At 42.8% G+C, this 23,681-nt stretch overlaps 1 protein-coding gene across 2 annotated transcripts in view; it reads left to right on the top strand.

Annotated features, from left to right (window-relative positions):
• The window catches only part of LOC117367044 (probable E3 ubiquitin-protein ligase HERC6), a 139,247-nt gene that overhangs the window by 73,545 nt on the left and 42,021 nt on the right, over positions 1 to 23,681 (top strand). For both annotated transcript variants that reach the window (XM_033959258.1, XM_033959251.1), the window contains exons 12-15: positions 9,102 to 9,291; positions 16,968 to 17,122; positions 18,446 to 18,562; positions 22,995 to 23,105. In XM_033959258.1, the coding sequence (XP_033815149.1) occupies positions 9,102 to 9,291; positions 16,968 to 17,122; positions 18,446 to 18,562; positions 22,995 to 23,105 (573 nt within the window). The remainder of the gene's footprint in view (positions 1 to 9,101; positions 9,292 to 16,967; positions 17,123 to 18,445; positions 18,563 to 22,994; positions 23,106 to 23,681) is intronic.

The following is a 23,681-nucleotide window of genomic DNA, read 5'->3' as shown; positions in this document are numbered from 1 at the left end:
ATTTGAGAAGGGTATTTTTTGAAATGAATATATGTTCTTTCTCATCCTGTATATAATTTTGGGGAGTGGTTTCTGTCCTAGAGGGTGTTCGCCCACATTGTGCTGTGATCAGAAATGGATCTCATGGCCACAGCCAAGAACTCAAAGAGGATCACTTTTACAGTTGAAGAGCAGAGCTGGGAAGTGCAGGGCTGGCTTAGTGGTTTCGTCTCTCAAAGTTCAGGTAGTGGGCCTCATGCTTTAGGGCTCAGAGAGGCATGCAATTGCTGGCGTCTCACCCGGACGTTACTTAGTTTTTGAGGGGGGGCACTGAGTGTGTCCCCCACTGCGTAGGCTGTTCCATCTTGGGACCTTAATGTTGTTCTGAAAGGTCTATTTCAGGCTCCATATGAGTCCCTGCCAAATGCATCCCTTTTGGACCTGTTCAAGCCAGGCTGGGAGACTTGAGGCCAAAAGAATTGCCTGAATGGACTCTCTCTCCCAACATAACTGGGCTGTTGCCTCGTTCTGTGAATTCAAATAACAGACATGAGAAAAGTAGAGAGGGATAGATTCTTCAAACTTTCAAAACATAAAAGAACAAGAGGGCATTCGGAAAAGTTAGAAGGGGACAGATTCAAAACGAATGCTAGGAGGTTTTTCTTTACCCAGCGTGTGGTGGACACCTGGAATACGCTTCCAGAAGGCGTAATAGGACAGAGTACGGTACTTGAGTTCAAGAAAGGATTGGACAATTTCTTGCTTGAAAAAGGGATAGAGGGGTATAGATAGAGGGCTACTGCACAGGTCCTGGACCTGTTGGGCCGCCGCGTGAGTGGACTTCTGGGCACAATGGACTTCAGGTCTGACCCAGTGGAGGCATTGCTTATGTTCTTAATAATCAAATATGTTTGTTAATGCTTTCCATGTCTGGGGAGAGCAATACACGGCAATCAACTTTTATGTCCAAAGGGAGAAATCAAAGTCAAACTGATACCATATGTGATATCATTTGTAATAAATAATTACCATACTTTATAAAATACAATGGCACAGTTAATCACATAACTTCCTTCCCAGGAATACCTTACGTCAAATCCTAAATTTGCCAATGCTAAGCCATAAGAGTCCTTCTCGAAACAAAGCATTGGCGGATCAGCTACCTTTCTCATCTTTTCTTCGTCAGATGGCTGTGAACTTGGATCTTCAATTGGACACTGGCTCTAAATACTCTAAGGAGTATCTTGAAGTCATGCATCTCCCTCAACCTCCAGCAGAATCACTAAAGCTTTCTCTTCATAAGCTTTTGAATCAGACTTTTGGTCGATGCATGAAAACACCTTTTTCCATATCAGCTGTTCCAGGAAAATTGTACTCTAGGTATAAGACTGTGCATCGCAAAGGGTTTGACAACATCAATCCCTTCTTGTCGAGTTCTCCTTGAAGATGTCCCATCCTTTCAAAGTTTATGCTACCGTTCCTCCTGGAAGGGAAGGGAAAACTATGGACAAATTCGGACATCGCATCTACAAAAATGCTATGATGTCCTCTAAAGTCCTCAATTATAATTTTCAATTCATCACTTATTTTGAATTCCTTATTTCTCTACTACCAAAATTTTTGAATTATTTGGATACCCAAATGCACTTTGAATTTCAGGAAGTCTTGCTTCTTTGTCTCAACTCCGTTTGCATCTCCTCCAGTCATCTTATGATGCCTTCAAGTTGTCTGCCCGAGCGGTTGCTTGTTCTGTAGCTATGCGTCGTATTCCCTGGTTTCGTACCATTGCCATGGACCCCAATCTTCAGGACCACTTAGCTAATATTCCTTGTGAGGGCAATCCATCGAGGCAACCACCAAGAAATTGTCTGACCATGAAAAATCCTTTGCTTCTATTGTCAGACCTAAGCCAAAGCCAGCTCCTGCCAAACCTGCACGCCCTGCTCTTATCTATCAACAGCGTTTTGCTCCGAAGCCGGCTCCTTATTCTCTCCCTCCTTTTAAGAAACAGCAACCTCAGAAGCAACATAAACCTCAAACTTCTGCTGCACCTAAGGCTTCTCAGCCTTTTTGACTGTTTAAAACAGAGGATAACCTCCACCTGACTCTGTCTCATTTTCCCTCTATAGGAGGTCGTCTCCATCATTTTTACCACCAATGGATGATAATTACCGTATTTTCACGCATATAACGCGTGCGTTATACACAGTTTTTACAAACCGTGCATAACCTTGCGCGTTATACGCGTGAGCGCGTTTTACAAATTTTTTTACATAGTTCCCCCCCGATGTCCGATTCACCCCCCCCCCCCCGCAGGACCGCTCGCACCCCCACCCTGAAGGACCGCTCGCACGCACTCCCACCCGCACCCCCACCCTGAAGGACCGCTCGCACCCCCACAGCCTCCCGACCCCCCTCCCCGCTCATCATGTAGAAGCTCCTACCGGTGTCCTGCTGCTTCCTCTTGGCGGTCCCGGCCCTTCTGTGAGCCCTGCGTCTGCGCTGCTTCGTCTTCCGGCGGTCCCGCCCTTTCTCTGATGTCTCTGGGTGCTTACCATCATCAGGGAAGGATACTCTCTTCATTTCTCTCAGGTTCCACCAGAGCTTCCTCCAAGAGAGTATCCTTCCAATCCTTCCCAGAATGCCCTTCTTCTTCAGGAAGCTCAAGCTCTGCTTCGTCTCCATGCCATTGAACCAGTTCCCTTGGAACAGCAGAACAGGGGGTTTTACTCCCGTTATTTCCTTGTTCCGAAGAAGGCGGGCGATCTGCGACCCATTTTGGATCTCAGGGCTCTCAACAAATTTCTAGTCAAAAAAAAGTTTCAAATGTTGTCCCTGGCATCCCTTTATCCCCTTCTTGAGCAGAACGACTGGTTATGCTCTCTGGATCTCAAGGAGGCTTACACTCATATCCCCATTCACCTGGCCTCCCATCAGTACCTCAGATTTCGTGTGGGGAATCTGCATTCGGCCTGGCCTCGTCTCCCAGAGTGTTCACCAAGTGCCTGGTAGTGGTAGCAGCAGCTCTAAGGAATCATGGTCTTCAGGTGTTTCCCTACCTCGACGACTGGCTCATTAAAGATTCCTCATCTCAAGGGGTTATTGTAGCGACCCGACAGACTATCTGGTTCCTACAAAGTTTGGGATTCGAGATCAATTTTCCCAAATCTCAGCTTCAACCCTCACAGACTCTACAATTCATTGGAGCTGTTCTGGACACTGTCCAACTCGGAGCATTCCTTCCACAACAACGACTGGAAGCTCTTCTTCAACTCTGTCAAACAGTGTCTTCTCGCTCTTCTATCTCAGCGAGACACATGATGGTACTTCTGGGTCACATAGCCTCTACAGTACATGTGACTCCTTTTGCCAGACTTCACCTCAGAATTCCTCAGTGGACCCTGGCATCTCAATGGACGCAAGTTTACGACCCTCCTTCTCAACACATTTCAGTCACTCCTTCATTGAAGAAGTCTCTCCGTTGGTGGATGCTCTCTTCCAATCTTTCCAGAGGCTTGCTTTTTGAAACACCCCCTCATCAGAAGGTCCTCACGACAGACTCTTTGACCTATGCTTGGGGCGCTCATCTCGATGGTCTCCATACTCAAGGACACTGGACCAGTGCGGATCGTCAATGTCACATAAATCTGTTGGAACTCAGAACGATTTTCAAGGCTCTCAACGCTTTTCAACATCTTCACGACCAGGTAGTCCTCATCAGGACGGACAACCAAGTCGCCATGTATTATGTCAACAAACAGGGAGGGACAGGATCTGCCTCCCTTTGTCAAGAAGCTCTGAAGGTTTGGGACTGGGTAATCCGCCACAACACCTTCCTCAAAGCTGTCAACATGCAAGAGGCGAAGAATTGCTTGGCGGACAACTTGAGTCGTCTTCTGCGAACTCACGAATGGACACTCCATTCCTCGCCTCTTCATCACATTTTTTCAAAGTGGGGAACGCCTCAGATAGACCTCTTTGCGGCTCCCCACAACTACAAACTGCCTCAGTTCTGCTCCAGGATATACTCTCCTCATCGCCTCGAGGCAGATGCTTTTCTTCTGGAATGGACAAATCTTTTCCTATATGCATTTTCTCCATTTCCTCTCATTCTCAAGACTCTGGTCAAGTTGAAGAACGATCATGCCACCATGATTCTAATTGTTCCTCGGTGGCCGAGACAACCTTGGTACTCCCTTCTACTTCAACTCAGCAGCAGGGAGCCATACCTTCTACCTGTTTTTCCTTCTCTGCTTACACAGAGTCAAGGATTTCTGCTTCATCCCAACCTGCAGTCTCTACATCTGACAGCTTGGTACCTCTCAACATAACCCCTCTTCAGTTTTCTCAATCTGTAAGAAATATTTTAGAAGCTTCTAGGAAGCCTACCACTAGACAATGCTATCACCAAAAATGGACTAGATTTTCTACGTGGTGTTTTTCTCATCATAAGGAGCCTCAGCATTCCTCCTTATGTTCCGTTTTGGACTACCTGTTGCACTTATCCAATTCTGGTCTCAAGTCTACATCTATCCATCTCAGTGCAATTGCGGCTTTCCATCAGCCTATTGAAGGGAAACCCCTCTCTGCTCATCCAGTGGTTTCCAAATTCATGAAAGGACTCTTCAATGTCAAACCTCCTCTCAAACTGCCTCCTGTGGTTTGGGACCTCAATGTTGTCCTTACTCAACTAATGAAGCCTCCATTTGAACCAATTGATAAGGCTCATCTGAAGTATCTCACTTGGAAAGTGGTGTTTCTCATAGCCCTCCATTCTGCTCAACGAGTCAGTGAGCTGCAAGCTTTATTTGCTGACCCACCATTCACGGTGTTCCATCCTGACAAAGTGGTTCTTCGTACTCATCCTAAATTCCTCCCTAAAGTGGTCTCGGAATTTCATCTCAACCAATCCATTGTTCTTCCAGTGTTTTTTCCACATCCTCATTCTCATCCTGGAGAATCAGCTCTTCATACTCTGGACTATAAACGTGCTTTGGCCTTCTACTTGGAATGCACCAAACCACACAGAACTGCTCCTCAACATTTTGTTTCCTTCGATCCAATTAAGTTGGGCCATCCTATTTCTAAGCGTACCATCTCCAACTGAATGGCGGCTTGTGTCTCTTTCTGCTATGCCCAGGCTGGATTACCCCTTCACAGTAAAGTCACAGCCCATAAGGTTAGAGCTATGGCAGCTTCGGTAGCTTTCCTCAGATCTACACCTATTGAGGAAATATGTAGAGCTGCTACTTGGTCCTCGGTTCATACCTTCACTTCTCACTATTGTCTGGATACTTTCTCCAGATGGAATGGACAGTTTGGCCAAACAGTATTACAAAATTTATTCTCCTAAATTGCCAGCACTCCCACCATCCCATTCTGGTTAGCTTGGAGGTCACCCATATGTGAGAATACCTGCCTGCTTGTCCTGGGATAAAGCACAGTTACTTACCGTAACAGGTGTTATCCAGGGACAGCAGGCAGCTATTCTCACAACCCACCCACCTCCCCTGGTTGGCTTCTCTGCTAGCTATCTGAACTGAAGAGAGGCGCCCTGCACTGGGCGGGAAGGCACTTGTGCATGCGCGGTGCGGGCGACTGGAAACTTCGAGTTTCTTCAAGCAAGTCTGCTTGTGAGGCGTCCGCATCCGGGCTCTGTTGATGACATCACCCATATGTGAGAATAACTGCTTCCTGTCCCTGGATAACACCTGTTACGGTAAGTAACTGTGCTTTTTGTGCTGCTTATCCTAGGAATAAACAGTGGATTTCCCCAAGCCAGCTCAATAATGGCCTATAGACTTCCCTTTTAGGAAATTTATCCAAATCTTTATTTTTAAACCCCACTAAGCTAACTGATTTCTTCACATTCTCCGGCAACGAATTAGAGTTTAATTACGTGTTGTGTGAAGACATATTTTGTCTGGTTTGTTTTAAATCTACTACTTAGTAGCTTCATCACATGCCACTTACCGTAATCCTAGTATTTTTGGAAAGAGTAAATGAGCGATTCACATCTATCCTTTCCACTCCACTCAGTATTTTATAGCCCTCTTATCATACTGCTCCTGAGCTGTCTCATCTCCAAGCTGAAGATCCCTAGCCACTTTCCTTATAGGGAAGTCAGGAAGTCGTCCCATCCCTTTTATCATTTTCATTGCCCTTCTCTGTACCTTTTTCTAATTCCGCTGTATCTTTTTTTTTTTTTTAATACAGCGACAAGAATGGCAAACAGTATTCAAGTTTCAGTCGTACTATAGAACAATACAAGGGCATTATAACCTTTTCATCTTTGTTTTCCTTTCCTTTCCTGATAATTCCTAACATTCTGTTTCGTAGCTGCCACCACACATTGAGCTGATGGTTTCAACATATCCTCAGCAATGACACCTAGATCCTTTTCCTGGGCAGACTCCTAACATAGAACTGGTGAAACCAATAAGCTCCCATGATCTTCTTCAGGAGTGGGCAGGAACCCAGTAACTCTGCCGTTGGAGGAATGCAGCAGTCATGGCACAAAGATAATCAAGTGATACAGAGCTCACTCCCCAGACCTGGCAGCAAGGACTACGTCTCACAAATTAACTCTACCCACAATCCAAACAAATGGTGGTATCTTTCCCTTGACAATCTCCAAAGGGCAGTGAGGTAAACCAATTGCCAGAGTGAAGGGAGAGTACGTATGTGTTTATTAGAACAAAGTGCTCAAGCAGAACAAAAACAGCAAAAACAACCATTTTCTGAATATACGAGCACCAGAAACAACCCCCCTGCCCCTCCACCACCCCCTACCCATTCCCCCTAATCCCCCTACCCACAAAACTCTAAAGAGGCACAGTATGCAAGAAAACAAAAACGAATCACGTATTCAGAAGGCGACTTCTCGCAAGTAGTGTAAGGTCCCTCCACAAAGGCTCCCAAATCAGACAAAAGCGCTTTCCTACGCAAAATCAAGGTCCACAAATTGTCTGCATTCCAAAGAGGCTTGTAGAATCATTGCCGAGCACCACTGGCTATATGTTGGAGATGTGCTGGACAGCCAGCTAATCAGAATAGTCTTCTTGCCCAGCAGCATGACGCAAGTCACAAAAGCGGACATACCTTTGAGTTTAGGAGAGGCTAGGAAATAGAAGCCAAACAGCACTCTGGGAGCTGGAGTCCATTGCGTGCCCCATAAGGCAGATGTAAAGTGCCCCAATCGAGTCTAAAAGGATAATATCGCCGGACAGGTCCAAAACATATGCCCCAAGGTGGCTCAAATCTGACCACATTTAGGACAGCCATGGGAGGGCGAGATCCCCATGCGGAAAGCCTGCATGGGTGAAATATAAAGTCTCATAAGAAACTTCAATTGTAATTCCCAATGCAGAACATTTCCTGTTAGTTTATGTGAAAGTTTCAAGCGTTGTTGCAGTTGAGGAGCCGTAAGTGTACAGTGTAAATCTTCCGCCCAGGCTGCAGCCAGAATCTCAAAGTTAGGACCAGGTTAACTGTCTCTGATGCCCACATAATGAAACCATAACAGAATGTGTTGCTGAGCTGAGAGACTAAACATCTCCGACATTGTCTCCCTACAGTCCTCAGTTAAGTGACAGGCTGGCAAGTTCTGTATATAATGTCATAATTGATTGATAGTAGGAAAAAAGGTCCCTTCGAGAGAACTTATATTGACCCTGTAGGGATTCCTCAACTAATCTAATCTGAATTTCTGTATCGTACTTATCCAGTACAGGTTCAAGGCGCTTTACAAGCTAAGAGGCCCATATAGTAATATGGGGAATTATAGTTACATATCAATAAGTAAAAGTTACATAGTTGCAGGTAGATAACACGTATGGGTTTAAGTCAGATTCACCATTAAGAGGTCCATAAAGGCAACGGGAAGTAATACAGTTACTGATGCCATCTTAGTCTCCGCCTCCTGATCTGGTCTTTCTAATGTGTTTGAAAGCCATAAAACTCTTGCCTGACAACCTTCTGATCATTCATCAGCCTTCCCCCCCCTCCAAGACTATCATTGGTGTGTTTCTGTGACTTGTTTATATTTTTTAAGTATTGCCATCTACCTCCTGAAAACTAGTCAAAACCATGTATTAGGCTAGACCATTGTCTCGCAAACTTTGTCAAGCCACAGCACACTAAACAAAGTGGCCACGGCTTGAGGCATCCGGAAATGTACGGATGCCGACATGTCATTCGCATGTGTGACATAATCGCATCAACGTCCGCACTGGTGCGAAGGCCCTCCAGACAGGCCCTGAGCTGCCAGTGGGGAGTGCCAGAAGGGAAGATGAGAGGAGAGGCGCTGGTGCCGGCTGATTGCCTACATGATGTGCCTTTTGTCGTGGGAGGTAGTCAGCTGGCACCAACGCCTCTTCTCCCCAGCACACCTGAAATCTAAGGAAGGCACACTAGTGTTATACGGCACACAGTTTGCGATAACACTGGGCTAGACCAATTTAAAAGATTTTGCTTTATATTTTTTTAATATGAATGTCATATAGCGGGCCGTTGTAAATCATCGTTATGCTATACTAAAACTTGGTTGATAATAATGGAATTTTGTGGTTTGGACCTTTGACTATGATCATACCTGATCTCTTTTTATCATATTCATATTAATATTCAATATGTCTACTATGAGCATTCATTCTGTTGCTGTATTTTTTGATATGATAGCTCTCCGTATGATTTAACATGATTACTGTCAGTAATATTTATTCCTGCTATTGTACTCACTTGTCACTTATCTGATGTTTCTTCTCCCTTTTTCTATCTACGTTCTTTATTGATAGCTGATGTATTAACATATACTTGCTGTATCGTATTTTTGTTTGTTTTCTATTGCCCGATCTCTACCCTCATGCAATGTGATATACTTGATGGTGTCCTTCTCTTTTGATTACTTACGTAGTTTTTTCGGAAGCTTCTCTTATATTTCTGTATTATACTGTTTATAAAACCAATAAAATTACTGGAACTGAAAAAAAAAAAAAAATTCTTTTCTGTTTTTTTTATTTATTATCCTTTATTTCTGTGCATTTGTAAAGTATTTGCATGGTTTTTACTGTTTTGCCAATAAAATCATAGCACTTTGTTTTACCCATTTGTCTTGGTCGCAGATAAGTTACTGCTTGGAAAAGCATCTTCTTCCTGCTCTTCCATCCGTTGCCTCTCACCGTGAGGCTTTGTCTATCTTCCTCCTGCTTCCGCAGTGTTCTGTGATGCATAAAGCAGAGAAGTGTGTGGCTTTGGTGACTCCGTTTGCAGATGCTGTTAATCAATTGAGCCAGTCTTCATTCAGTACTCTAGGTAAGATTAAAAGCATGTTCTTATTTTGGTTCCTTTGTATCTGTATTACCCAAGGCAGGGCCACAGAGAGAAAATCCAGGCCCTGGTATAAAGAAGGTGTGTGGGCCCTTATACAAAATTCTACACACACGTTTGTGTGTGTGTGTGTGTATATTATTATTTATTTCTAACAATCGTAGATTACATTGATTCATTTAGATAAGTATGTATAGGTATAAATGTAATGATAAAGTAATATGTTTATAATAGTAAAAGATGTTTATAATAGCATTTATTGTCTGCCAAATAAAGGTGCTTTTCTGGCCTTTTTCCTAGCAAAATTCTGAATTACATAATCAAAATTAATCTGTTTTGCTAGATCAGACTCAATACCGAGTCTTGCCTAATCTACTAGTCACGAATGTGACATAGTGGATCCTACAAAAATTTTTACCAGCTTTAGCTTGCTAAATGAGCGCTCTGCGGAGGCGACAGTGGCAGGAATTGTCAACAGAATACGCAGACCGACGCATATATTTGGAAAGAGTCCTTCCAGTTTGTACTTTTTCAAGCCATTCAGCAGCTCCAATGGGCTCAGCTGGTTCTCTCCAAAATTTGATCGATGAACAGCTAGCAGATGACTCATCTCCATTACCAGATCTTCACTGATATCAGCAGGATATTGATTTGCCAGTGATTTTGATTTTTTCTTGCAGCTCATCTACAAGAATTGTTAGGTACTTCCAGAGGAAGCTGAACTTCTCAGAAATGTTCACTGCAGCAAAGGAATGGTGAGTCCACCAATAACATTATCCATAGAAAACAGACTTTCTGAAATATGCTTCTTCAGGGGAGTCATCCGTTTCATGTTGCTGTGACAATTTGGCATCTTCACCATGGACCCTCATTTTGCATCTTCCATCACTACGACTTCCAAATGTGTAAATTGGAAACAACATGCTTAGGTTCACTCCACATATTTTTCCAGCTGTTTTGTGGGGATCTGTCAGTTTTGAAATCAAGGTTTTTGTTGGACACTTCAACATCCAGTGTTGCATTTCTGGATTGGATAACTTTGTTAGATATCAACTGGAACTAATTATTTTGTACAATACAACAGACATTATCACACAAACGAATGATGTCGCAATAAAAAGCTCAGTTAATCTCTGTTCTTCTTTCGGCAGTTAGGTTCAGCTTCAAGAGGTCTTCTAATGCCAATTTGATGCCAGGCAGATGTGCTACAAAGGGCTTCACACTTTTCAACACGGTCTGACTACCATATGCTAGATATGCCATGAAGAGAACAGCCAATACGATTTTGCAAAATTTTTCATCGATGTGGACTAGAGCTAAGCAAGTTATAAACAGTTTGTATAGTTCCAAAGTATGTTATGGTTTCAGGAAAAAAACAGCTCAAAAAATATCCAACCCTTTGGACAATGTTGTAGCCAATAATGTCCAGTCTAAAATCCAATCTGTAATTGGCTCACCTTCTTAATCCCTCGGGGAGGATGTTTGAACTTGGAAAAAATGCACTAAGTATTCCTTAGTGAACTATAATTTTGGATGAACTTTCTTATGAATTAAGTGGTGCTATGAATTTCTACGAGGGAGCATGAAATCTACACAGGACATGCATTCTTCTCTATTCGATTTATGAACTATGGTTGTGCTTATGTATTTATTTTCATATGAACTCTTTATGAATTTTTCTATTAGAGGGTTCCAGTAGAATCTTCTTATGAATCAAGTGGTGCTATGAATTGCTACGAGGGAGCATGAACTTTATACAGGACATGTATTTTTCTTAATTCGATTCATGAACTGTGGCTGTGCTTATGTATTCACTTTTTTATGAACTCTGTATGAATTTTTTTCAATTTGAGGGTTTCAGCTTAATATTTTTACTATTTCACGATTTTTAAAAAATTTTTACATACTTTTTGTCGCTATTAAGCAATATTATTTAATTTCAACAAGAAGTTATGGAGCACGGCAATTCTAGCATGAATTTTTTGTTAGCACTTTGCACTTTATACGTAATTATTTATTACACATTGTGATGGTCTTTGGGAGTTTATTGATTTTTGTATTTTTTTACTCTTTCTCCTCGGTGTGAATGTTTGACTATGATTTAAATGGTATTTTGATTAGATTGATAACATCAAAAAGGACTAAATGATGCATGGGGCAGTTCTCATTTAGACTTTTGTTTGGTGTTAGTCACCTATGAGTTACTGCCCGAGCCCATAATCCCTCGTTTGTACTCGAAGGGCTCATACTGATGTCCATTATTTAAAGAACTTTTGCAATTATTGTGCACTTTTTCCTAGTTCAATCATCCTCCCCAAGGGATTAAGAGTGTTAGCCAATTATAGATTGGATTTTAGATGGTTTCAGGAATACATTCTGCAGCATCATTTCCACATGGAAAAAATATAGCTGTTGGACATTGCTCAAGTATTCTTGCTTGTTCACCTTTATATTTTCCTGATATGTTGGCTGCGTTGTCATAACTCTGTGCTTGGCAATCAGAGTGGAATATCATGTTTGTTCAATGTATCTATATTCATCTGTGCTATGTCCAATCCTTTTTTGTCACTGCAGTCAACAAATTTCAGAAATGTTTCTACAATTTCAAACTGGGATTTATTTTTAATTGCATAACATAGCAGGAATGTTATCTGCTCAACATGAGATGCATCCGGTGTGGAATCAAACTATCACTGCAAAGTACTTTTGCAATCTTTCTATCCTGCAAAATGTGGTGTTTCACAAGTTCAGAACATTCAGTAATTAACTCATTTTGAGAATCAGCAGAGAGATAATGCACTTTAAGTCATTCCCCCTTTTCTTGTGATTCTAACTTGCAACACATGTTCTTTGGAATTGGATCCCAATGAGACAACTCTATTAGCCCCTCCCTCCCAAATTTCCGTTGTCCTTGTCACCAATGCGCTGTGAACTACCACGCAAAGCAAGCCCACGTTCTCCAAGGAATAGTATAACATCAATGATTCATTTCATAATGTTGTATCACTTGACAGATTCTGTTGCAATTGATGCCTCTAAGAGAATGTTGCAACACAGATTGTTCCAAATTAATCAGCAGGGAAAACAATTTTGTTTAACATAATAATAATAATAATAATTTTATATACTGCAAGACCATAAAGTTCTATGCGGTTTACAATGGTTAGAAAGTTGCAATAAAAAGTTGAGTAGAATTAAAAAGTAAGAAGCAAGTATTAGAGACACTATAATGATCTAATAGTTCGTAATAAAATTTTTACAAATTAACTGCCTAAATACTTCGTAAACAGATATGTTGTTAAATGTCTCCTAAATTCCCCATAAGTGCCAGTAAGCATAAGCAATTGCTCCAGATCCTTACCCCATAATGCTACTTGATATGAAAAGATTTTGATGATGTTTTTTAAGTTTACATCCTCTAACATGGGGAAAAACAAATCATGGATATGTTTCTCACCATTCAAATTTCTTAGCAAGCCCAACGGATAAAATTACCAGAATAACGTTACAACTAAAAGATCGTGATTACCTGATTTCTAAAACTATAAAAATACTAGGAGTCACATTAGACACACATTTGACTATGGTTGAACACACAAATATAGTGGTAAAGAAGTGCTTTTTTACACTATGGAAATTAAAGACCATTAAAAAATACTTTGACCCTTTATCATTTAGATTACTAGTGCAATCTTTGGTGCTATCTATATTAGACTACTGTAACATCGTCTATTGGGCATACCTAAAAAAAACAGTGAGGAAATTAAGAATTGTTCAGAACATGGCTGTCTGCTTGATATTTGGATTGAAAAAAAAGCGACCATGCTAGTCCCTACTACAGACTGCTACACTGGTTACCAATGGAGGCACGAATAATGTTTAAGTTTTCTTGCGTTTGTTTCAAGCTGGTTTGGGGACTAGCTCCTACCTACTTTCTATCTCATTTCGTGTTACATAGTTCTACAAGGATAACCAGAAACTGTAATCCATTTGCATACCCAAGCATTACTGGCTGTAAATACAAATCCTTTTTGGATAGGACTCTTATGTACCAAGCAAGTAAACAGCAATTTTGGTTAGGCAACTACATTAATAGAGCTAGACTGACCTATGGTGCCGTTAGGAAAGAAATAAAAACTGCATTGTTTAATAGATTTATCTCCTAAAGAGAGGTTTCACTAAATCTAATACTGCTATTATGTCCACTCTTGTGTTAAATGTTGTATTTTTAATAATTTGCATATTGTAATAGATTTATCTCCTAAACAGAAGTTTCACTAAATCTATACGCACATACACACACATCGACATGATGTCACGCATGTGCGTGATGTCATCATGGCGATATCTGCGCACTTCCAGGTGCCTCGAGCCTCGGCCACTACCTTTAGTGTGTGGCGGGACGCTGCCCTAAATTCTAGAACAAGCAAAGCAGCATGACAGTAGCTTCCCCATATACTTATGACTTGACAAATCCGTTTAAGACAAATGCAATTCAGATTGTGAAACAACAAGACTGTACATTGGAGAGAATAGGAAGATTTACCTACATTTTTGAAGGCAGGAATAAACATGGATAAAAGTGAGCCAATTAATAAAGGTGCTACTTTTCAAAAAAGAAAATTGCCCAAAAAGTGGTGCAAAAGAACAGGACACTTTTTGCTAAAACCTTCCAATTCACTAATTTCAAAATGTATTTTGTTGATAGATTTCTAGGGTGGTTGTCTGTAGTTCATCTAAATCCGGAAGGGGGTATGTTGGAGGTATGGTATGGTATGGACAGTATTAGGGCAGGCTTATGATTTGGACATTTTTCTGCAATAATTGAACTTTTTTTTTTTAAATGTCCAAGGCACAATTTAGATGCTTGGGGCTAGACCTGATTTTAACAACAAAGTGCCAAAAAGGTGCCCAAACGACCTGATGACCACTGGAGAGATGTAAACATGACCCCCCTCTCCCCAGTTGTGAATAAGACAGTACATACCTGCCTGCCACTAGGCCTGCCTGCTCTGTGCCCTGCTCCGGCCTACCACTAGACCACCAGAGACGGGGGCAGGGTACAGAGCCTGGCAGGGAGGGGAGACAGGATGCAGAGCCTGGCAGGGAGAATTTGGTTCAGAATGGTTTTTTTCTTGTTTTCCTCCTCTAAATCTAGGGTGCGTCTTATGGTCAGGTGTGTGTTATGGAGCAAAAAATACGGTAAGCTCTTCACTCCCTAATCTGTACCGTTCCCTCAGGTTTTTGCAGTCCAAATGTATGACCTTGCATTTCTTAGCATTAAATTTTAGCTGCCAAATTTCAGATCATTCTTCAAACTTCGCCAGGTCTTTCTTCAAGTTATTCACACCATCCGGCGTATTTAAATATAAGAGACACCTGTTAAAGGGAAGACACTTATAGCAGTGTATGGTTAGGTTCATTAGGCTGCTATTCTTTTCCTGAAGGGCTCGCAATACTAAACAAAGGAGTTATGGTGGGAATTGTACCTGGGTGCCATTGTTTAAAGTCCATGACACTGACCACTCTGCTGCCCCTCTGATCTGCAGGGAACATCTGTGTGGCTATTCTCTCAAAATGATACCAGATGGGCATTCTTGTGTCTCCTTTTTTTTTTTTTTTTTTTTTTTGCATTTATGGAGTTGGACAAGTCAGTTTGGAAAATGGCTCTGTGCAAATACATCCATATTAGAGCCATTTCCAAAAGCGAAACTCAGACTTTTTCCTGTTAGAAAATGGTTCTAAGATGGTTGTTTGGATGTTATAAGCTAAACATCTTAATTCTGACTTGGGTGTTTGTTTTTTTATTTGGTGTTTTTTTTTTCAGATTGCCCCTCCTTTTGTCTTGTAGCCATATTACCTCTATTCTCAGTCAGAACACCTCGTGGACTACTCATTAGGAATATAATGGTTAGGCAAAATTTGAGTTGGAGGTGGAGAGGAGAAATTCAAATTTTGGCCTTTCTCTGGCCAACTCCAAACGTTAGCTGGTCAGCTCTTTTGAATATTGATCAAATATTAGAATTTGTCTAATTATAATAATCTATTATGTATAAGTTCTATATAGTAGCCTATTTCATGTTCCTTTGGCATTGATGCACATCTAGTTCAAGTTCAAGTTTATTAATATTTGATGTATCGCTTAATCGGTTTGCTAAGCGATGTACATAATTATAAAAAGAGTAGAAATACAAAACTAACAAAATAACAATTACTTGACAACAAGACAAACTTGAGTTGGGAGGAAAAGGGGGAAAAGTTACAATTTTTCGTTGTGAAGAGAAAACAAAAAAGGAGAAGAACAAAAGGAGGAGGGAGCAATGTTCTAAATCAGTATGAAATATTTTTTAAAAAAAATAACTTTCTAGTCCAGTGTTTCCCAAGTTAGTCCTGGAGTACCTCCTTTTCAGTCAGGTTTTTAGGATATCCACAATAAATATGCACGAGATTGATTTGCATCCAATGGAGGCAGTGCATGCAAATCAATCTCGTGCATATTCATTGTGGATATCCTAAAAACCTGACTGAAAAGGGGATTACTCCAGGACCAACTTGGGAAATATTGCTCTCTACTTCTGAACTGTAGGGCAGGTCTCCAGATGTGGTTATATCATCAGTAGATAGGGGTTACAATAATTAAGCTGCTTTCACTTCTGCACCTGCATGGTGACCTATACCTAATGGTTCACAGTCATTCGCATGCGGGACAAACCCGCGCTGACATTTGAGCCCAGACAATTGGACGCAAGACTGCAGCGCACCGCTGGAAAAGTTAATTTTAAAGAGCTCCAACAGGGGGTGTGGGGGGGAATCCTCTGGTTTACTTAATAGTGTTCGCGTTGCCGTTGGTAGGGGAGGTTGGGGTGTTGGAACCCCCCATTATAGAGGAAACTTAACTTTTTCCTGATTTCCCCCCCCCCAAAAAAAGTTAAAGTTTTCTGTATAATGTGGGGGGTTGCACCCCTCCCCAGCGGCAGCGCAAACATTATTAAGTAAAGTGGGGGGTTTCCCCCCACACCCCACGTCGGAGTTCTTTAAAATTAACTTTTACAGCGGCGCTGGAGTCTTGCATGCAACTATCTGTGCTGAAATGTCGGTGCGGCTTTGTCCGCCGCGCTTTTGTCCCATCACCATACCTAATAGAGGCATTCATCATGGGGCTGCAACTCTATGAACACTTACAGGCCCTGCCACCTCCTGGGTAGACTTCCTGTTAGACTGGGAACACATTCAGAATACTGGGATATTTGAGAGCACACTGGCATGCAGGGTCTTGCGTTGACTGCAGCTACTCATGCTGCTACTGCTGCTGCTCTCATTTTTGGATAGTGAGGAATGGATGAAGGAAGGGGAGAGGCACAGTGTTCAGCTATTTTGTTTTCCTTATCTGACGTCACATTACTTTTTACATCATAAAACAGGGTCATATTGGATAAAAATTTGGGAAGTACTGGTCTAGTCTAAACCATCACTGCAGCCTCCTGTGCTCTTTGTTAGTCCTCACAGCAGAAATCATCTAATCTAGATTATGTTGTGACCACATATTCCATACAATGGCCTTTCAGTGAAATTTTAATAAATGTGATAATTATGTAGGTTATTTTTTCTGTGCTTAGGCTGAGTTGACTTTTTTTTTCTTCTTCTTCTTTTTTCCCCCCCAGAGAAATGTTGGTCATCCTTGCAGGCCTCTTCTCTGAATGAAATGGTTGCGATGCTTAAACAGACGGTGATGTGCATGCTGCAAAATTGGAAATATTCTTTATTGGAGGTTCGGAATACCAAGACTCTCTTAAACATGATGAAAAAACTGTACAAGGTTAGTGCATGTGTGCCTGTTTAACTTTGTAATAGACATACTAAAGTGGTTATTTTAGAACTATACACTTCTCCCTCGGTATTCGCGAGGGATAGGGGCAGAGCCGGACTGCGAATTGTGAAAAACCGCGAATAACTTCTGGTCCGGCTTTGACCCACCCCCGCCTCCTTTCCGCCTTCCCCCTGGCATCCCAGCCTTACCTGGTGGTCTAGCGGGCTTTCGGGGCAGGAGCGATCTTCCTTTGCTCCTGCCCCATGTAGATCGCCATTAGAAAATGGCTGCCGTGAGCTCCTGTCATAGTCTCGAGAGACTGCAGGAACTCGCAGCAGTCATTTCCTATTGGCGATATACACGGGGCAGGAGCGTAGGAAGATTGCTCCTGCCCAAAAAAAATCATGATTGATCGAAACCGTTAATAGAGAGGGAAGTGTAGTCCTGTGTCAAATGTCTTAAAACCTGACATTGCATGGATGTCCAAATCTCAATTTTTATAAAGCCAGGATATGAATGTCTAAACTGTATGACAAAGAGATGTGGTCTGGGCATATTTTTGGGTGGGACTAGGGAGGAGTCAAAATATGGACATCCAAAAAGGGAAGGGATATCCGTGTTTATATTGGGTACTTGACATGTCCAGGTTACAGAAAGGTGCTCCAATTGAGCTGTTCTCCTTTGAGTAAAGTAAGTGGGGAAAAAAACCCAGTAAGTATGTTTCTGCCCCAGAGGGCTCACAAATAAAAAAAAACCAAATGGAACAAAAAAGAAAACTATAAAAAACTGCATTGGTATTTGAACTTGTGACCTTTAGTTCTCTGCTCCATTTCTTCCCTGGCTGCTTTATGCATTAGGTTACTTTTTAAGTGTTGCTATCTTGTGTGGCCATAATAATAATATGGATGTCTTCATGCAGCCAAAAAAGCATCCATGTCTTCTGTTTTGCCCTATTCATAGTTTGGATATTTCAGTTTGTAAAATGGCTGTTGATTTTCTTATGTATTTTAGAACAGGCTATATGTCGGCATCCTGTTCTACAATACATGAGAAATGAAAGTCCATATCTGATGCATGAAGTTGGTGTCCTGTTTGTTTTTTTTTTGGGGGGGGGGTTTAAGTTCCATGCCACAGGTGATCAATTGTGGAAAAAAATGGAAAATATTTTGCCAAGGATTAGAAATTTAGGAGTTTCCCAAGACTAAATGTTAAGTCTTAAGTCTGTGTGAACTTAACTGTCCTCAAATGTTAGCTTTCCTCTACAACTGAAAACAATCTAATGTTGGGCCTTGTATTCTTCTGCACAACCAAAATGTGTTTATTATTTTATAGGCAAACATGAAAGCTAATTATATCTTACCAATAAACAAATTCTACATAGAAGAACTCACCCAGAATGTTGACATTATTGTTGATGTATCAAACTGGTACTGGTGGCTGAAATCAGATGTAAGTATGGTGCATCTGTTTGATTTTAGCAGTCACTTAGAATCGGAGCCTGATTCACTTTCAGCTGTAGATCTTGGCTTTCTAGCCCATTACAAACTATAAAATTGTACTGCTTTGTCACTTTATCACCCATCCAGCACTCCCTGTTTCACCTTACCCCATCCCTCTTCCTGTGAGACTTCCATTAGAATGCTTTTATGTTTCACGTATATGCGAGCACATCAAAAATTAAAGGCAATTGTTAAGATTACACAATAACTGGAACAGAGCTAGCGAAATGCAACATATGTACTCCTACATTGCCTGTTGGATAGTTCATCCATGCACAGTTCAGCGTTCGGCCTTTGGTCCAGAAGCTACCATGAGGTCAGAAACATGGACACTCCTTTGCAAGATTATACCATCAAAGAATGTGCAGTAGTGCGCTTTCTTTGGGCAAGGAGTGAAAACTGGAAATTCACCATTGGACATTGACTCAGTTATGGACAAGAATCCACGAATGGTTTAAGTGGGTAAAAAGGTTTAAAATGGGAAGCCAAAAAAAAAAAGGAGTATAGAATTACTTTTAATAAACCTGCTCTTCAAAATTTGATTATCAAAATACCAGCCTATATTTTCAAATATTCAATAGTGTCCATAAATATAACATTAAAAAATTATTTTGAATTATAATGTGAAAGGTGCTCAGTGTCCTTTGTTTCCTGCACAGACAGTGCCACTAAGAGAACAAGTTTGGGACCATCATAACACTCTTCCGTCCCAATACAAACAAGGTATTGCAACGGCTACTTATGGAAATGGAAAAGGTAGCACTTATCTTATATTGGATGTAACTGATCTTGTTCCTTCATCATAACCAAATAGCGGCCCAGCAGGAATTTTTCTTTGCTATTGTGCATAAAGCAACTGCTCCTCTACTCGGACCTGAGTTTCACCCAAAGGGGCTTCCTCAGGAGAAGATTAATCTAAAATGCACATGTGAATAAATATATAAATTAAAACAAACATCCCACCACAAAACAAAACACTAAACAACCACTCAACTGTAGTTGATAAAAACCTGATGCACCCACACCCCTTAAACATAAAATCATATACCCACCCTGCATTACATTCCAATTTTATTACTCTATTACAGTGCTCCCCTGCGAATTCTGCGATATGAAAAGATGAATGCCGATAGTTTGGGGCACAATAATTTATTTAAATTGGTTTGGGGCCCGTTGACATCTTATATTACTTCACTATAGTAGGTCTTTGATTGTGAGTCAATTTTTGTTTATTTATTTTGTTTATTTATTTTCATACACATCCAGGGAAGGGTTATTTCTGTCCTAATTTTGACCTTTGAGTATTTACATGCTTGGGGAGGGTGGGAGGATGGAAGGATATTAATAATTTGAATAGGGTAAGGTTATTGGGAAAATCTATGTTTTTGTGTTTTATTGAATAATCATTGGGTGGATAGGAGAAAATGGTTGGTTATGTATATTTGTAAGTTGAATGTGCTTTTATTGATTTATTATATACTAGTGTTTAAGCCCGTTACATTAACGGGTGCTAGAATATATGTCTGTCTTTCTTTCTTACTTTCTGTGTCTCTCCCTGCCCCTATCTCTCTCTCTTCCTTTCTTTCTGTCTCCCTCCCGCTGTCTGTCCTTATTTCTTTCTGGTTCTCTCTCTGGCACCCTGTCTGTCTGTCTTTCTTTCTTTCTGTGTCTCTCCCTGCCTGCTCTCTTTCTGTGTGTCTGTCTTTCGTTTTAATGCGCTGCCTGCCTGTCTTTCTGTCTCTCCATGATCCCCTTCTGCCTCCCCTCCCCCAAAGCAAACCAAGATTGCTCCCAGGCCCCCTTTCCCTCTCCGTCCCCTCCACTTCCCTGTGTAGCACCAGCAGCATTTCCCTCCCACCCTTCCCTGTGGAGCAGCAGCATTTCCCGCCCTTCCCTGTGCAGCAGCAGCATTCCCCCCCCCCCCCCCACACACACACTACCCTGTGCAGAAGCAGCATTTCCCGGCCTTCCCTGTGCAGAAGTAGCATTTCCCCCCACACACACACACACACTTCCCTGTGCAGCAGCAGCTTTTTCCGGCCTTCCCTGTGCAGAAGCAGCATTCCCCCCCCCCCCACACACACACTTCCCTGTGCAGCAGCAGCATTTCCCACCCTTCCCTGTGCAGCAGCAGCATTTTCCGGCCTTCCCTGTGCAGAAGCAGCATTTCACACACACACACACACACACACACACACACACACACACACTTCCCTGTGCAGAAGCAGCATTCCCCCGCCACACACACACACACTTCCCTGTGCAGAAGCAGCATTCCCCCCCCACACACACACTTCCCTGTGCAGAAGCAGCATTCCCCCCCCCACACACACACTTCCCTGTGCAGAAGCAGCATTTCCCCCCCACACACACTTCCCTGTGCAGAAGCAGCATTTACCCCCCACACACACACTTCCCTGTGCAGAACCAGCATTTCCCCCCCCCACACACACTTCCCTGTGCAGAAGCAACATTTCCCCCCCCCACACACACACTTCCCTGTGCAGAAGCAGCATTTCCCCCCACACACACACTTCCCTGTGCAGAAGCAGCATTTCCCCCCCCCACACACACACACTTCCCTGTGCAGAAGCAGCATTTCCCCCCTCCCACACACACACACACTTCCCTGTGCAGAAGCAGCATTTCCCCCCCCACACACACACACACTTCCCTGTGCAGAAGCAGCATTCCCCCCCCCACACACACACACTTCCCTATGCAGAAGCAGCATTCCCCCCCCACACACACACACTTCCCTGTGCAGAAGCAGCATTTCCCCCCACACACACACACACTTCCCTGTGCAGAAGCAGCATTTCCCCCCCCCATACACACACACACTTCCCTGTGCAGAAGCAGCATTCCCCCCCCACACACACACACTTCCCTGTGCAGAAGCAGCATTCCCCCCCCACACACACACACACTTCCCTGTGCAGAAGCAGCATTCCCCCCCCACACACACACACACTTCCCTGTGCAGAAGCAGCATTTCCCCCACACACACACTTCCCTGTGCAGAAGCAGCATTTCCCCCCCACACACACACTTCCCTGTGCAGAAGCAGCATTTCCCCCCCCACACACACTTCCCTGTGCAGAAGCAACATTTCCCCCCCCACACACACACTTCCCTGTGCAGAAGCAGCATTTCCCCCCCCACACACACTTCCCTGTGCAGAAGCAGCATTCCCCCCACACACACACACACACTTCCCTGTGCAGAAGCAGCATTTCCCCCACACACACACACACACTTCCCTGTGCAGAAGCAGCATTTCCCCCCCCACACACACACACACTTCCCTGTGCAGAAGCAGCATTTCCCCCCCCCCCCACACACACACTTCCCTGTGCAGAAGCAGCATTTCCCCCCCCACACACACACACACTTCCCTGTGCAGAAGCAGCATTTCCCCCCCCCCACACACACACACTTCCCTGTGCAGAAGCAGCATTTCCCCCCCACACACACACACACTTCCCTGTGCAGAAGCAGCATTTCCCCCCCCCACACACACACACACTTCCCTGTGCAGAAGCAGCATTTCCCCCCCCCACACACACACACACTTCCCTGTGCAGAAGCAGCATTTCCCCCCCCCCCACACACACACACTTCCCTGTGCAGAAGCAGCATTTCCCCCCCCACACACACACACTTCCCTGTGCAGAAGCAGCATTCCCCCCCCCCACACACACACACACTTCCCTGTGCAGAAGCAGCATTTCCCTCACACACACACACTTCCCTGTGCAGCAGCAGCATTTCCCGCCGCCCCCTTCCTAGCCGCCGCGCTTAAATTCAGAGAAAAGCGCTACACCGTGCTATCGCTGGCTTCAGCGTCTTCTATCCACTGCAGCCAACCCTAGCGGAAACAGGAAGTAGTCAGAAGGCGGTCCGCAGTGGACAGAAGATGGCGAGGCCAGCGTTAGCGCGGTGCAGCGCTTTTCTCTGAATTTAAACGCGGGTGAGCCGGCGAGAAGGAGGAGGCTTTGGTGGTGGTGGTTTTAGCGGTGCGGGAGGGGGGAGTCGCCAGCTGTGCTGTGTTTCTCCGCTTTCTGATTTGTCTGGCCGCCACATAAGCACTCCTGCTGGCCATGAACCTACTGATCACAGATCAGAGATCACGGAAGCACGCAGGTAAGTGCGCATGCACGGCTAGGGTTTTATATAGGATAATATATAATTTTATTTTGTATACCACCAAATATCTGTTTATTGCACTATTGAAGTTTGGAAAATCAATAAAGAATTTAAAAAAACCCCAAAACATTCTACTAGTAGGTATACTGTATTACATGGATTGTTGGAGTGACAGAAGATGGTTGTGATATGGTATAATTGTCTTACATATAGAACCATTCGGTCTCTTCCAGGATTCTCAGGATGAGGATAAATGTCCAGTCGTATTTTGCCGCTTTCCTTTTGTAATCAGTTGGCTTGCCAAGATTCAAATCTTGCACTCTGATTCACTTATCAGAAAAGAGGTGAGACTTAGTGTTGTGAAGTTTAAGATGTTCTTCACCTACTCTGCAATTTTTATGTTCATTATCTTGCAGTATAAGACAATATTAGTTGATTTATGTATCTGATCTTTCGACTGCTAGGGCTGTGCATTAATATACCTTAAAAATGTAGCGTCAACTAAATCAATTTAGTATTAATCTACAAATTAATGCACATTAAGGGGTCTTTTTATTAAACTGTGGTAAAAAGTGGCCTTACCATGCCCTTCATGTGCTGGTACCTTTTTAGGTTATGGTTAGAAAATGGTCTATTTCCCAGTGTAATGGCCATGCATTAATGTTGCCATTATCACATGGCCGTTAACTAACATTAGCACAGGAGCCCTTCCTGCCAGCTGTTTTGTAGGTGGTAAAGCCTCACATGCTAATCCTGCACTAATCAGTGTGCAGTAATATAGCTGCGCTGACTAGCGCAGGTGCACACACTCTCTCCCCTACAGATACTCCCTCTTATCAAAAATTAGATTTTATTTTTTATTGTGCCAGTAGCGCATGCAATTGTCAAAAGTACTGCAGGATGCCTCGGCATGCTCTGTG

Source organism: Geotrypetes seraphini, chromosome 1, assembly GCF_902459505.1.
Source record: "Geotrypetes seraphini chromosome 1, aGeoSer1.1, whole genome shotgun sequence".
NCBI classification, from domain to species: domain Eukaryota; kingdom Metazoa; phylum Chordata; class Amphibia; order Gymnophiona; family Dermophiidae; genus Geotrypetes; species Geotrypetes seraphini.
This window is presented reverse-complemented; position numbering and strand designations above follow the sequence as displayed.